Below are 16631 nucleotides of genomic sequence, written 5' to 3'. Positions count from 1 at the left end.
GGATGTCAGGGCACCGCGTCCTGGAGGGGGAGGAACGGAGCAGTGGCGAAAACGTGGGGCTCTGAGCTACCAACACTGTATCTGGATCCTTCAGAGATGCTGACGCATGGCTAGCGAACAAGCAAGAGGTGGCCGAGCACTTCCAGCGGATGTCGCCCGACTTGCCCCCTGTGAATGTCAAGTTCCTTACCGGATGACAGTTGTGTCGACCATGTCCTGACAGCTTGCAAAGAGCAAATGGATGCAGAAGGAAGCAGTGATTTCAGACACAGTTTCACAACTGTGAGAACTGAGGCCATAGAGCGCGAGACTAACAAGTGTAACAAGTGCCTGGGGGTCAGGACGGAGACGTCACAGAGAGCCACTGTTGTGGCCTGGGGGCCGGTCCAGACGACCTTCTGGCTAAGGTCACAGGGGTCACCAAGGGACCCCGCTTTCCAGGATGGGGGCCTGAGAAGCCCCTCCAGGTATGCTTGCCGGGAAGCTCGATCTCGGCGGGCCCATCGGGAAACGCTGACCTCCTCTCTGGGCCCGCTAGTGGCTGCCCCCACCTGGGCACAGCTGCTGGCAAGTCACACCACAGCCCCGGTGTGGCTGGCTTCTACCTGCGGGGTCTGCAGGTCACTGGAGGCCAGGTTTCTGGCCAGCCCTTGCTGCTGTTTCTCCTGGGGGAGGCTGTTGCGAGTAACAGCCCAGCCCCAGGATGACCAGCTTCCATTTCTATGCCACACGGGCCGTCAGAAGGGCACCATCGCCCTCTGAACCCTTGTTTTATTGCCCCTCCTGGGCAGGGCCGCTGAGAGTCACAGCCAGGGCCTGTGGCGCCAGCTTCTGTCACCATGATGCACAGGGCATCAGAGGGGCACGGCTCTTTGAGCCTCTGCTCTGAGCTCCTCTTAGCTGTAGCTGCAGGAGGTTAACATCAGAACACCTGGGTGAATTTCCCCCTAGCTGCCCAAAGCAAAAGCCACCAGACCAACCTCTTCCTAGTTGCAGCGTCACTCCTTGGGAGGAGGACGCAATCCACGTGACAGCATCAGTCAAGGGAGTCTTCTCATGTTCGAGGAGATGTGTCTTGTGTGGCTCTGCTGCTCAGGCAGTGAATCCATGCTGGGCATGGCCAAAGCTCCCAGGAGCTTGATGGACAGCCAGCTGCAGCCAAGACCACATCTGGACTACCCCATTGATCTAGTTGAGGCCCAGGCCTGCTGCTGACAGGCCGGGCTATACTGAGGAACAGTCAGAATGTTCTGGCCAATCCGAGATGGAAGTTTCTCTTGCATGTCTGTGTGGCCAGGCTGGATAGTCAAGTCCCACTCACAGAGACGCACTGAGTCTGCAACTTGGATGAGGAGAGAGCCTGCTTCTCTGGCCCCTTCCCATCCAGCCTGCCCACCTGGAGCATCCACCTTCCGGTGGGGCAGGGCTTTCAACTTTTCATTTGTAATCAGAATTCCAGAAGAAAACATCATCATATTGAAGTACTGAAGCAATGGAAGTTACGGCTTAACGGACAACGGTGAGTGCTCGGGTTCGTAAAACCTAAAACTCGCAGGACAAAAGTGTAATAAAGCTGCTACCAAGAGCAAAGCAATCAAAATGGAAAAGAGATCATCACAATCGCTCTAGAACGAACAGCTGTATAAAGTCAATATATCCAAAGGTAACTTGATAACTGGTCAAAGGAGATGAACGTACAATCTGCATGCAAGAAAACAGGAACACAATTTAAGTCACTGCACGAGAGAAAGAAGATGAGACTAGGAGTCAGGAGGCCTGGGTCCACCCCCAGTTCCAGTACTAATGAGCCATAGAATGCCAGCGGTAATTATGGCGATGACAGCAGATGACCTTCACTGAGTGTGCACCTTCGGACCAGGCGTGGCATCATGGTTCTCATGATAACCTTAGGAGGTAGTCCTGTGATCACCCCTGTTTTACAGAGCCCAGAACGGAGGGCTGGTTGCGTGGGGGGAGAGGCTATCACTCCCAAAAAAGAGGCATCATCTTATACTTGAGTCCTTGAGACGCCCCTGTTATGGGCATGCTCTCTCAGCCACTTGAGCTTGAACAGAATAGTGCTGCTGGAGGACAAGACCTATTAACCTGAAACGGACCCCAGCTGATGATAGTTTTGGATGCACGGGGATGTCACCAGAATGAAGTGGTTGAAAAAAAATGGATGCAAAAGCAATTTGACCCAGATTCAGTACTTGTTCCTGGGAGAATGACCTCACAACGACAAGTTCTAGATGCTTCCAAAAAGTCTTTTAAAAGTCATTTGAAAAAGCCGAACCCGTTAAGTGGTGATGCTGTAGAGCTATAGGACAAATTGAGGAAAAAAAAAAAAAGCAGAACAAAACAACCACAAATGTCCTAATGTAATGAGAACATGTATTTATGGCTTGGGAGGCGGTTTCTAGTGAGAGCCTCGTGCAGGGATTGTCACAGTGCTGCATGGTGTACAGCTCAGACGCACGGAAGCCGTCCGAGATGCTTCCGAACTGTCAGATGACTTGAAAGGGGCGACGAGGTTGGTGAAGATGGTGAGGTCAGAGATGCATGTGAGGATTTAGAATAAAATGATCTTGCGTAGCGGCGTGAGGGAAAAAAGGAGTATTCTCTAAATTAATATATTATTCTATGTAATTTGTGATTTACAGTATGTATGTATAGCTGAATTAATAAATTAAATATTATAAGACATCTGAGTGTTCTATCTACATCCCTAAAAATTTATAAATTCAAGTAGGCCAAACAACTCTGGGGCGCTGTCTTGTCTCCAGGAAAGCGGGGGTCACCTTATGTTGAGGCCCTCGAGGACTAGCTCTGTGCCTCGCTCTGGGGGTGAGGCAGAGCAGCCCCATGAAGGGGACCTACAAGCCCCCCTCTGGTGACACCTGCACGTCGCTCTTCTCTCCTTCTCAGTTCCGAGGCCTGTGGATTCCTTGAAGGTACTTGATGCCAGTCATACTAGTCCAAATAAATTAGAATGTCCTAGAAGCTACTCTCGATAGGCAAGATGGGAAACGTGTACACTTAGAAATTGCTGGTGACAGTATAAATTGGATCCGACCTTTCTGACGAGAAAATAGATAAGCGCTACAAAAGTGTTCATCTCCTTTGACTCCGCCCTCCCGCTCTCGGGGACTGGGCCCAGTGGGCCGCCACCGCTGCCGCCGCCACTGCCGCTGCCACTGCCCGCCAAGGGGGGGGCTCGGGGCTAGGGGTGTGGGGCGCTCCTCTAGTCGCGGTGGCTCGGCTGGTGCTTCTGCAGCGCCGACCGCCTCTTGAACACGCGGCCACACTCGCCGCACTCGCAGCGCCGCGCTCCGCTGTGGGTCCTGCGGTGGCGACTCAGGCCCGAGCTCCGGCGGAAGGCCTTGCCGCACTTGTCGCACTCGTACGGCTTGAGTCCGCTGTGGATGCGCCGGTGCTTGATGAGGTCGGACGGCCCGCGGAAGGCCTTGCCGCAGTCGCCGCAGCCATACGGCCGCTCGCCTGTGTGGATGCGCTGGTGCTCCAGCAGGCTGGAGCTCTGGCGGAAGGCCTTGCCGCACTGGCCGCACTCGTACGGCTTCTCACCCGTGTGGATGCGCCGGTGCTTGGTGAGCTCCGAGCTCCTCCGGAAGAGCTTGCCGCAGTGCGGGCAGCCGTACGGCTTGGCGCCGCTGTGGATGCGCTGGTGCTCGGCCAGGCCGTTGACGCCGCGGAACGACTTGCCGCAGTCGTCGCAGTCGAAGGGCAGGTGGCCCGTGTGCGCGCGCTGGTGCTTGAGCAGCTCCTGGCGATCCGGGAAGTCGCGGCCGCACGCCTTGCAGGCGAACGGCTTCTCGGCCGTGTGCAGCTTCTGGTGGCGGAACAGGTGCGTGCTCACCTTGAATGAGCGGCCGCACTCCTCGCAGTCGAAAGGCTTCTCCCGGCTGTGCACGCGCAGGTGCTGGCTGAGGCCCGCGTTCTTCTTGAACCTCTTCCCACACTCCTCGCACTCGAAGGGCTTCGCCTCCCTCTCCGCCGGCTCCCTTTGCTCCGCGGCCTCTTCCAGGGCGCGGCTGGGGCCCGGCTGCGGCTCGGCAGCCACGTGGCTCTTGCGGTGCTCATTGAACTCGGAGACCCCCCGGAAGACCCTCCCGCAATCGCTGCACTCCCAGCCCTTCTCCTCGCTGTGAATCCTCTGGTGCTGCACCAGGAGGACCTTGAGCCGAAAGGCGTCCCCGCACTCCTTACAGGAGAAGTGATGCTCTATAGGCAGGTCCTGAGGGCTGCCCCCCCGGCCCCCAGCGTCCCTGTTCCGCTTGACCTCGGGACTGGGCTCGCCCGCCCGTGGGGAGCTGCTGGAGGCCATCTCCTGCGGCTGCGCTTCTTCGCCCATCACCTGCCGCTCGCGCGCCCAGACGCCTCCTGAGAGGAGAAGGACGAGGTTACTCTCCTTTGTCTGCCATCCCGTTCCTGCAGAGGCGGCTGCTGACCGCGGGGCCCGGGGCGGCTGTGGCACGACGGCTGTGCGCGTCCAACCAAAAGCCGGGACTGCGGACGAGAGGGGCAGCGAGGCCTCACCGCCGCACCAAAGCGGCCGAGGACATCTCCCCTTCGTGCTGGAGAAGCAGCCACATCCCCTCCCCAGAGTCTCAGCCGGGTCCCCCCCCCACCCCCCGCCGAATTTTTCACTTTTCAGGTTTCTTTCTCACTCACCAGAACACTACTTCGCTCAGTCTGCACTAAGGGGTGGGGCCGATACCAGCGTCAGGGGCCGGACACCAGGTAGGATTCAGAACAGGAACTCCTGCGCGTGGAAAAGGAAAAAGGGTTTCGCTGGCGGCCAGAGATGCCATCAGAACACAGCTGGGGTGCGGCAGGGCCTTCAAAGATGAAACCCTTTCAAGCCACAAAGTAGAGCCTGGTTGTGTCCTCCGGCGAGCCATGCATCCATTCCCGAGGCCTTCCCCCGAGGGCCGGCTCCCTCCAGGCAAGGCGGAGGCAGACTCTGGGCCCATTGGATGGAGCGCCAGATGGACATCCAGAAGAGCCGATCCTCCCTTTCTCCCGGTTCACACTCCTCGGTGTGAACCTAGTCCTGTGCTACAACTCCCAAGCCTGACCCGCAGTGGACTCCTGTCTTAGCAACCCTCCCCACCTTACATGTGCAGCCCATGAGACAGCAGAGGCCCACGCGGCTGTGGGGAAGCTGGCGCAAGGGCTGGGGCATCTTACCCCGGAGGTCTCGTTCCTCTAATGTGCCAGCGTCCTCTGCTCAGCGTCCGGCCTGGGCCACGTCGGCAAATGTCACTGAATCCTGAAAGAACTCCCGGGATAAGTAGTCCTTCTGTCCATTCTAGAATGAGGTGGGAGCAGTGCTAGTAACAGCAAGGGATAAGAGGTGAGGGTCTGGAGTGGTTGTGCATCACTAGCACGGAGATCTAACACAAGCCTCGGGAAGTCCTGGAAAGAGAATCTGACCAAGCATCAGAAACCTGGGCCATGGCCCGGGCCTCCCACTATCTTCCCAAAGGACTTCCGTTCAATCACTTTCCTGGACTGAAATGCAGCTCCCCCACCAGCATAATGGGAATTACAACCCCAGCAGGCATCCGTTTCTTGGTAGACTCAGGCAGAAAGCAAAGGGAGGAAAGGCAGAAGCTGGAGTTCAGGTCCTGTAGTGTGTCATGCTGGGAAAAGAGGGAGAGGCCATAGCCAAAACCAGGGAGCAGTGACAGATTCCTAAGGCAGGCAGAAGGAAGAACAGCTCACCTGGGCCTCAAGCGTCTCAGGAGGGCCTGCCAGAACCTGGTTTCCTGGGCTCCATCCTGGGGGAGGGCAAGGCCCGGGGAGGGGGCAGGCAAAGCTAAGGAAAGTGAGAAGAGCCATGAGTGACAGCGGCCCTGCTTTTGGGTCCCCTGGTGATTTCCTTTCCCCTGGTTTAATATCTCATTCAGTCTTCTCTTGCACAGGAGCTGAGTGACAAGCCAGAGCACACAACCGTGAACACTGGGGGACACAGACGGCAAAGGGTTAATACAGGCAGGCTAGAGGGAACCCAGACAAGACAAATGAATGTTGGCCCAGGAACAGCCCGGAGAAGACAGACACAGATGGAGAGCCAACGGTAGCAAGACGGGCTCTCTGGGACAGGGCTCCTCGCAGCCAGCCTCAGAGAGGTCAGTGCTCACACTGCATAGGAAGGAAGTGTCCCCAAAACAATATCAGAAGAAAGACCTAAGTGAGAAGACAGGTGAGATTTTCCCCACTTTGGAAGGGCAACAAGAAAGACTGGGCCACTGGAGCGAAGAGAGGCAACGAAAGAGTGGGATCCTGGTCTCACTGGCCAGAAGCGAGGCCTTTTAAAGGCCTTACCCCACCCAACGCAAACGATGAAGCCGGTGCCCGTGAGGCCGACGCAGACAAGAAAGTTTCTGAGAAATGTCTGACCAAATGAAAAGGTGAACAAAACAACTAGAAAAAGAAGCCTCAAAGAAAAGATCTTCAAACACTACGTTGCTAAATAAAAGATCTGAATGATATGTTCAGATTTACCTTTTTCTTCCAGATTGCAAAATATGCTAAATGTTGTGATTATATTACCACAAATGTGTGTGTATCAGAGGCCTCCCATTTCAGCCAATACAAAGAAACAGGAACACAGTTTCTGTTCTGATGTCAGGTCAATTCACCAGTAAATGAAAAGGAGGCATTTTTTACACTAGCTCAAGGAGTAGACGACCCAGACATTCCAGAAAGACTTTTACATAAAATCAGGTATTATATTGAGAGGGACGGACGGACGGACACTTCTACTTCTGGCCAGGATATTGGAACAAAGAACAATGTCCTGCTGTAAACAAGTATCAAACTGGACAGAAGCGATCTGAAACAAGTTTTCAGATACTGGGCAGCAGGAAGTGCAGGATCATCATCCCGAGAGAAGAGAAACAACTGTGATGAGCCTTATCATTGCCCTGGCTCTGCCCGTGGGCCATGTCCAGACTGAGTGTGCAGGGAAGGGGGCCTCCAATAGAGCTTGGTGGCTTCATCAAGACACAGACTAGCATTCAGGACAGCTGATGCAGCTATAAGTTGCAGAGAAGAGTGTCAGAAAGGAGGGAGCAAGGCAGAAAAAAGGAGCTCCAAAAAAATCAGCATAGTGCTCCCCTTGGGCCTCTCCTGACTCCCAAGCCATGGTACATAATAAAACTCCCAAAGACTAGGAAAGGAAGGGCCTGGAGGCTTTAAGCTGAACAATTCCCAACCAACCAGAGTAGAGTCCTCAGTGATGCCTGGGGCCATTCAGTAGAGAATCAGAGGGGCTGTGCCTCAGTAGTAGTACTGACCATCTCCTGGAGCCACAGCTACCCTGAACGTGCTCTAGAAAAGCTTAAGAATAGGCCTTGATGTGATGAAGCCGTTCCACAAATAACTACGCCCTCAAAGGAAGTCCAACCCTCTTCAAAGTGAAGTAACAAACTCTAGCCGCTCAGCAATATCATCTGGAACACCAAGAAGCAGGAAAATCAGGTCAACGGACATAACTCAAAAGTGATGACTGGCAGAACTTACAGACAAGGACAACAAGACTGAGAGAAGAACAGAAACACAATGGAAAAAAATGAACGATATAAACAAGATACAAATGGGGCTTCTGGAGGTGAAAACTGTAACAGTTAAAATGAAAATTTCACTCGATGTGATTAGCAGCAGATTAGACACTGACCCCTGTCCCCCAAAAGAGATTAGAAAACTCGAGGATATAGCAACAGAAACTATCCCAAATGAAGATCAAAATGAAAAGAAAAAAGATATTTAAAAAACAGTGTCAGTGACCTGGATATAACAGAAAATCACCTAACACACATGGAACTGGAATCTGAAAAGAAGAGGAAAAGGGGGAGAGGATAAAAATGTAGTTGAAGAAATACAACTAATACAACAATACAATACAAATACAACGATACCCTAATTTGATGAAAACTAGCTCCAAGAAGCCCAGCCAACCCCTATCAAGACTAAACAAACCAACAACAAAACCAAAAAACCACATGTGCAGACCAAAACACGTCATAATAAAATTGCTGAACACTAGTGATAAAGAGAAAATCTTACAGCAGCAGGGTGGGGGGGGGCATGTCATGTTCTATAGAGAAGCTCAAAGATAAGAGTAACTGTGGACTTCTTATCAGAAAATGTGCAAGCCCCAAACAATTGAATGACATTTTTAAAGTGCTAAAGAGAAAAAACCCTGTCAACCTACAATTCTATATTCAGGGGAAATACCCTTCAAAAATGAGGGCAATATAAAAACTTTTTCAGACAAAAAGAATTGGTCACCAGCAGACCTGTACTATGAGACACATTAAAGAAAGTTCTTCAGGTGAAGGAAAATGATACCAGATGGAAACCTGGATCAACACAAAGGAATGAAGAACATCAGAAATGTAAAAACACTTTTACCCCCTTTATTTTTAAATCTTTAAAAAATAATGACCATTTAAAGCAAAAATAATAAGGTACTGTGGGATTTATACCATACATATAAGTAAAATGTATGATTTAGTGTTTTAGGAAGCCCTCCGAGACTCTGATGCATGCTAATAAGCCAGGAGTGGAGATAAAATACAATTCTAAAAAATAATCCAAAAGAGTAAAGCAACAAAGGAAAAAGAACAGAGGGGATAAACAGAAACAAATAGCAAGATGGCGAACTTAAGTCCAACTACATGGATAACTAAGTTAAATGTAAATGGAGTAAACACTTCAGTTGAAAAGCAGGGATTACTAGACTACATTAAAAAAACAATACTCAACTCTATGCCATCTGTAAGAAGCTTTAAATATAAAAACTTTAAATGTAAAGACATACATAGGTGAAAAGTAAAAGCATGGAAAACAATATACTATAGGACAAAACAATCCCACTGTCAAAAATAAGAGAAGGAAAGGGTGAATGATGAATGAGGCTCAGAGGGCTGGAGACCTTACTGAAGAGTCCTAGAACTTAGACCAGGAAGAAAACTGAAGAGCTTAAACATAAAATCAACAAGTGGTGGAAAACAAGAAAAAAAAGAAAAGAAAAAGAAAAACAAAAAAAAAATCAACAGGTGGCTAATATAGATGACACACAGATTACAAAAATGCAAATCCTTTAAAGAAGATGGAGACAGTAACTGTTCACTAAAAAATCCAAAGAGAGTAGGGACGGAGAGAGAACAGCCAACTACATATTTGCAATTCAGGGGAAAAAAGGAGTAAACGGAGTGACTTGTTGCTGAACTAAGCACAGCTCTAGCCATAATGTGTGCCACACTGGGGTAGAGTCTGGATTTAGAAAGGTCTTCTGCTTTCTGTTCCAGTACCATGTGAATTTTTAGTAACCGAGCTGCATTTCTTTGGTAATCAGAAAAGAGTAATAATTTAAAAAGATTTGGGTAGACTTTAGATAAGACAGGCTGATGGGAATGTGTGGGCAGTCCCAGAAAGCTCAGAGATAGGAAGGACCGTGGGGTTGGGACTTCCTGGGCTCCTCTCCGCAGGCTCTTGGTGCCATCACGGGTGTGAGCAGAAGGCCTCCTTTAGTCTCAACATCCACAGAAGCCCTAGCCTCGTCTTTAGCTCACTGCCCAGTACAGGTACTTCCCTGGTGTGTGAGTGACACCCCAGATGCCCAGCAGCTACTCTCTCTGTGGCCCACTGTCAGCTGGGTAGGGCCCCTCTGAGCACTTGGGAGTCTTCCTGGTGTATATCTGAGGTCTGGTTTGACTTTGGCTTCCGATACAAAACAAACTGGTTACAGAATCCTTACACAATTCATTACGAAAACTCACTTCCATTGACATGGAGGTTTTGCTGCCACGTGGAACGGGGCAGAACATCTCACACTTACCTTCTGAAAAACATGGTCCGTTACAACCTTGTCTCACTGTCCTCAAGCCAGAGACCCGAGGCCTTAGCCCCTTACAAAGACCCCAGCCCGGCCCACCTGGCCCAAATCCTGCACCCTACATCTCAGTCATTCCTTCCAGACACCCTGGCATTCATTCTGTCCCAACTATGCCAAGGTGATGCCCCCTCAGGGCTCTGAACATGCCACAGGTGGTTCCTTCTAAGAATTCAGACCTCAATCAAGTGTCATCTCCTCAAAGTGTCTTCACTCTCGAGCCCAATCACCGTTTACTCATAACACTTCTCACTACCTAACAATCATCCTCAAATGAAATTGTTTGTCTTTACCTGACTCCCCAGGAGAAATGTCACCTCCCATAGGATACAGACCTTCTCTTTCCTGGCCCTGAATCCCCAACATCTGCAGGAGCTCCTGGCATCAAGTGGACATGGGATAAGCTGTGGGGAGAGGGGAGTGCTAACAGGAGCGAACCTCTAGTTACAGAGCACCTTCTACATGTTTGGTCCTGTGCTTCTCCCTTCTCGTAAGTTAATCACCGAGACCAATAATTCTCACTGCCTCCATTGCACACAGAAGTAAGTCATGGACTCAAGAGGTCAAGTAACTCGCCTAAGGTCCAGCTCCCAAGATTTAAGACTTTTCGAACCACACCAAAGAAAGGCAACAGGCTGTTATTGAATGTCCTCAGAGCCTGATGGTTTATATGGACTTAGGCAACTGGCTTTAAATCATCCTATCAATATGCCATCACAGACCCTTGCTTGCCAATAGTCACACACATCATTCTCTCTCTCTCTCTCTCACTCGCACAAAGTTCTTCCAAGTCACCCATGTTTAATTGAGCATGTGCTCCTCAAGTGTTCTATTTAATTGAGCAGAGCCTATCAAAGTGTTTTCACTTAATTGGAATGATTAACTGTTGAAATCCTGCAGCCACAACCCCCATGTGAATTATTAATTATGCTTTCCTGTGTAGCAACAGGAGTGGCCCTTCCCGTAGCAGGCTTGCCCAGGAGACGTAACCCGCAAGAACTTCAGGTCAGCACACGCACTCCCAGTGCGCACGGACGTACAGCGGTCATCGAGAAAGTGCTCACAAAAACAGACGGGAAAAAGGGAGCCCCGCTTTCACCAAAGTAGCTAAATTCTGTATGATGAAATACACATTAACCCCCACTGCAGTTAAAAGTAAAATTATCACCAATCCCGAAGATCATGTGATCGCTCAGAAGCCATGCTATATGGCTGCTCTACTTTGAAATGGTGGGACGAACCTGGAAAAGATGCTGGATGCTGTGACAAAAATGACAAGTACAGATGTCCACTGCCTTCCAAAAGTGGAGCTGCAGGGTCAAGTCAAAGCAATTCCAGGAAGAATATGAAAACCACAGGAACGCACCTGATGGGTACAGAGGATGCTGCAGACCTTGACCGGAAGGCACTTTCATTCACCCGAATCTCATAACCCTACACCCACCTGGGAAATGGCAATCGGGAGAAAGAGTATGGGAAAACAAATCTCTGCCTCTTAACAGAATGACATTAGGCTCCTTCTTTCCATGGGCTCTGAAGTGTAGTCTAAGGCCTATCCACTCCCGGAGAGCGAGCCCCCCTGCCAATGGTGGACCGCAGACCCCACCCCAGACCAAGCGAAGTGCCATGGACACCGTGGCTATTTGATGAACACAGGGAGACCCTCTGGATGTGAACCCCCTGCCTGACAATCCGAAAAATCACGCATTCTACAGCATGAGAGCTCAGGGGAGTGCAGAAATAATCCTGCCCATGTGCTTTAGATGGCAATGTAAATTTTAATCTACTTACTTAAATCAAATTTTCTGTATAGAATCAGAAACATTAAGAGAACCGAAATAACCATTCCACTTTGATATGAAAGAACAGAAATTAAGAGCTGAATTCAATGGAGACAAAAAACCAACCCATGTCAAAAAAAAAATAGTGAATAATTAAGTGTCTTTTGGTTGCATTGGAGCTCAGAATCCCTCCTCAGAATGTGCTAGTGAAGTCTGCATCTGAGTGGGCAGATCCCCCTGCCCCATCACTGGGGCAGGGGAGAGGCAGCAAGACCACCCAAACTAGATCTATCTAGCAGCTTCCAGAAACTTCTAAGGGATGCCAGAAATACCTGGACTCCCTGGAACATCTAAATAAGGACCTGTAGCAGAATGTCCTCAGGCCCTGGAAGACAATAGGTAGCTCATGGTGTTCAGTTCAGTTCTGGGCCAGAGCAAAAATGCCCTGGAGCGTGTCTTTATAGACCAGACAAGAGACCTCACTCTCCAGCATCTAATTCAGATGGGTGCCTGTGGCTTTCTGTCCCGTGCAAACGATCACCTAGATTCCCAGTTCTCCTCACCGGATGTCTGTCCTCCTTTGAGTCCTGCTGCTTAGACTGAGAACTGTCTCTGGGCAAAGATGGTTCAGCGACGCTGACATACATGAAAATACAAGCGCTTCCAGAAAGGAAAGGATATTTCCCACCATCTTGCATCCTCACTCGCGGGGACTTCTGACAGCATGACCAGCTTTAAGGCCAGCAGACATGGTCTGTCAACTCCCAGACTTACCAAAAGAGACATGCAAGGATGGCTCATTGTGTCTTAGGCTGATTCTGAGTTGTAAAGTCAGGCGGGTAAGATCCCACCTGTTGGGACTGAAATAATTCAGGGGGACAGAAGCAGACTTGGGGGCACCTTCCAGGAACATGTCTCTTTGGGTCATGTGTGCTTGACCGAAGGACGGGTTGGGGGACAACACACACCGCCAAAAATCCCAATCCAACCCAGCCAGGCAAGGCCAGGATGCTGACCCAAGCCTCTGGGCTGGAGCTGACATTGGCCTTCATGTGCTCTCAGCGTGTCTCACCAGGAAATGGCCACCAAGGCCTTAAAGGGAGAGGGCCAATCCTGTATTGTGCAAATGTGCTGCTGCCAGAAGTGGCAGAATCCTAAAGGGCCAAGGAAGGGTGTTTCACCAGGAAAGTCTGTTTCTCTTGGGATGTTTGTGTCTGTGTGTGTCTTTTTCCATGTGCGTGGGTGGGAGGCATCTGTCTCCATCTTCCCCAGTTCTCCTCTCTTACTTCACTTGGGCACCTGTCCCTCTCTGTTTAGGTTGCCGTTTTCTTTCCCTTCTATAAAAAGCCAGAAGGTAGACCAGAAGGGGATTTTGTAGTGTTTGTTGTACTTAACTGAGAAAAGGTTTATGCTCCTCCTTTCCCAAGAAGGCGCATGGCATCCTACTAAAAACCAACATAAATTATAAGTATAGGTTCATTTAGGTTACATTGCCCTGGACATGGGATGGGCTCTACAGATATGAGGGGCTGCTCATTTGGGGAGCCCAGGCAGGTTAGGACCAGGGCTGGATCAGTGTGCTACAATCCTGGCTTGGGGTTTGCTAAGAGCTCAAGGGGCAGAGTAGGAGGTGTGGGTGGGGCCAAGGAATCTGCATTTGCAACCAGCATTTTGAGGACTGGAATGCAGAACTATGCCTTGTCAGTACTGGGCCCATCTAGAATATGGAGACTTCCTCACCACCAGCCCTTGGCAGACAGGATTCAGGCCTGTGACCTTCCAGTGTGGGATCCCACTGTGCTGACTGTCAGACTTCTGGGAAGAGAATTAACACTTTCTAGTGATTTTTCCAAGGGGTCTCTCACCCAAAGAAGGCTGCAAATCACCATTCAGTAGGGTTCTAAACACAGATCCAGGGACATTTTTGGGGAACGGATTGGACTGTACCAGGTACTGTGCAAGCTGCTTCTCCTTAAAGACTCAATGGGGGAGGGAGGATGGGGAATGGGGTGAGGTAGCATTAGTACCCAGAGGGGGTGCTGTTCTGGCAATCTCGTCTGAAATCCTTTGGTAAAGGAAAAATGTCGGGTCTGAGGTTTAAGAGAAAATATTTCACTGACCAAGGAGACTAGGGGGGGCTCGCAGCCAAGCTAGGCCAATGCTGGCTGGAGGGCGTCAGTTGGAACAGGGTGGGACCTCTGGGAAGAGGGCCAGGATTGGAGGGGGGTTGTTTGAAAGGGACCATGGGCTTTGGGCGGCAGGCAAGTGTGTGTTTGTGGGGGTAGGATGGAAAAAGACATGTAATTAATCACCCAAATATAGACTAGAGGCAGCAAAGGAGTTTAAGGGGGAGGCACAGGAGCAGGAGATGGTGGCCCTCAGAAGGGCGACAAAAAAAGCCCTGTTCAGACCTAGAGCCTTGAGCTCATCTTCACCCAGCAAGCGTTGCCCCCTCGAGCTCCTTCACAGCTCTTGGGCTCTGGGCTATCCCTCCTTCCCTCCCCACCAACCTGAGGCTCAACCTCTATCCAGAAGGAAAGGAGGGACCCCATGAGCAAGAACCGTCCCCAGCTCATCCACCCAGCGGTCCTGACTGCGGCTCGGCCCTTCCCCCAGACTGGGGGAAAAGCCCTTTAACCTTTCCAACGCCCCCTCTCCCTCAGCCTCCGTTGCGCTCGGGGTTGGGGTCCCCTCCTTCCCATAATGACCAGTTCCCAGCGTCTCCCCCAAGGCAGCGTAGGCCTCGGCACATCCGCGATTCCCGTCCCTGACCGCCGCCCCCCGCCCGCCGCAAGAAGGCCTTCAGGCCTCCTCGTACCCGCCATCTGGGACTCGTCCTTCACTTTGGATGGCCTCAGGGCTGAGCAGCTTCCTGCGGGCCCAGAGACGCCCCCCGAGAACGCTTGGCCTCCAGCCACCGCACACTCTGCGGAACACTCACCCTAGCCCCGCGCACTCTCCCAGGCCGCCCCCCTGCGCATCCTTCCGTGGTCCAAACGATCAGCCCAATCCCTCACACCCTCCACGCGCCCTCGGCACATCCTCCCGTGGCCCTCATGCTCACCCCAGCCCCGCGGCGGCCAATGCGCTGCCCTCGGCGGAGCGGCGTTGGAGCGGCGCTGGCGCGGCCCAGACAGGCCCGGCGTGGCAGGAAACGCCACGGAGCCGCCAGCGCCCGCCTGAGCCCCAGCAGCCCCGCGGCGCGTTTCCGGAGCCGCGGGCGCCGCCGGGGGTAGTGGGGGAGCAAGGCCCCGCCCCGGCCCCGGCCCCGCCCGGCCAGCCAGCCCCAATTGGCCTGGAGAGGGGGCGGGGCGGGAAGGGGGCGGGGCTGAGGCGGGGGGGGAGGGTCAGGCGCGACGGCGGGGGATTTGCGCGTGCGGGCCAGAAGCTTAGCGGGGGGGGCGTGGGGGCGGGCTGGGCTGAACGTACGAATGAATGAATGAACAAACGAACGAACGACTGAATGAGCAAATGAACCAACTAGCCCATGAAGGAAGGAATGAAGGAATGGAAAGAACCGCGCCCCCTCGGACGCCTTCTGGACGGGGGTGAGGGTGGGGGATGGGAACAGAAAGCAAAGCAGAGCAAAGCCAGCTCTCACGGGAGGGGTCAAAGAGCCTCACTGAGTCACCAATGCTATTGCGAGCCCCTGCAGTAAGGATAGAGCTATGAGCAAAACCAGGGCGCACGGAGCGCGCGCATTTGGCATCCAAGAGCTCCTGTGAGTGTGTGTGTGTGTGTGTGTGTGTGTGTGTGCATGTGTGTGTATGCGCGCACGTGTGTGGGAATGGGGGTAGAGGGGAAATGTATTCGAGTTAATTTCAAAATAGGTCAGACTATGAAGAAGAACCAACAGGATTCTTCGGGGAGGGGGGTGCGTTGCAGCCAGGTCCAGAAGAATTTGGTGCCAGTCATTAGAAACCTAGGAACCTGCCGTTGCCCAGTAGTGTGCTAAGCCCGTTGATGCTTTCTTGAAGACTCCTGTTTCCTAAGGAAGGCAGTCATACACATGGGAGTGATAGTGGGGGAGTTCAATAAGGCTACCGTGGATGTGAGACTTGAATGATGAGGACTCAACCATGTGAATGTTGTTGAAGACGGGAAGGGCATCAGTAAAGAAACAGCAAGTGCAAATGTCTTCTGCCAGGAATAAATTGGGTATATTCGAAGACAAAAAGGAAAATGCTGGACTGTAATAAGCCAAGTGAAAAAAGAGCCACACTGCTGGGGTGAAGCTGGGCACTGAAACTGAGTCTGAAACACATGGCTTAACACTTTTTTTTCATTCTTTATTAATAAGCATTTAATGCTTTATTGGCGATAATGATAACCAACTTCTTAAATATTCTTGTAACAATTTTATCCATTAGACATTAACAACTTTTTTCTTATTTTCCTTCAGATTTTATTATGAAAACTTTGCAATATGCAGATGAATTCAAAGATCTGTACCTAGGTACCAAACACTACTCTACAATTAACATTATGCCATACTTGCTTGATTACAAGGTCACGCTTATTTCATTGATTCATTTCAAACTGAGCTACAGACATCAGTAGGCTTCACCTCCAAACACTTCAGCATGCATAGCATTAGCTAGAGATGAATACCTGTTCACTGTTTTTCTTTTTTAAAAGATTTTATTTATTTGCCAGAGAGAGCAAGCGAGACAGCAGGAGGCAGAGGGAGAAGTAGGCTTTCCCCTGAGCAAGGAGCCGGAAGCAGGTCTTGATCCCAGGCCCCTGGGATCATGACCTGAGCCAAAGGGAGATGCTTCACCGACAGCGTCACCCACACATCCCCCTGTTTACTGTTTCTTTGCAGGTAAAATTTGCTGCAGTGAAACACACAAATCTCAGGTGCCCCATGTCGTGCGTTTTTACAAACACATACTCCGGTTTCCTGTCATGATACAGAACACTCG

At 51.2% G+C, this 16631-nt stretch overlaps 1 protein-coding gene across 1 annotated transcript; it reads right to left on the bottom strand.

The window, feature by feature from the left end:
- Positions 1 to 3232: 3232 nt before the first annotated feature.
- ZNF275 (zinc finger protein 275) lies at positions 3233 to 14919 on the bottom strand. Its single transcript, XM_032846337.1, has 5 exons — positions 14771 to 14919; positions 5749 to 5842; positions 5212 to 5323; positions 4693 to 4783; positions 3233 to 4401 (listed from the first exon to the last, which is right to left on the bottom strand). The coding sequence occupies exon 5, from the start codon at positions 4370 to 4372 to the stop codon at positions 3245 to 3247; it is 1128 nt and encodes a 375-aa protein (XP_032702228.1). The 5' UTR covers positions 4373 to 4401; positions 4693 to 4783; positions 5212 to 5323; positions 5749 to 5842; positions 14771 to 14919; the 3' UTR covers positions 3233 to 3244.
- Positions 14920 to 16631: the final 1712 nt, after the last annotated feature.

The sequence above is a fragment of the Lontra canadensis genome, unplaced genomic scaffold (genome assembly GCF_010015895.1).
Source record: "Lontra canadensis isolate GAN:19392208 unplaced genomic scaffold, GSC_riverotter_1.0 scaffold174, whole genome shotgun sequence".
NCBI lineage: Eukaryota > Metazoa > Chordata > Mammalia > Carnivora > Mustelidae > Lontra > Lontra canadensis.
This window is presented reverse-complemented; position numbering and strand designations above follow the sequence as displayed.

Excerpts from the sequence above, each read along its gene's own strand:
- ZNF275 (XM_032846337.1), bottom strand. The coding sequence starts at position 4,372 with ATGGGCGAAGAAGCGCAGCCGCAGGAGATGGCCTCCAGCAGCTCCCCA.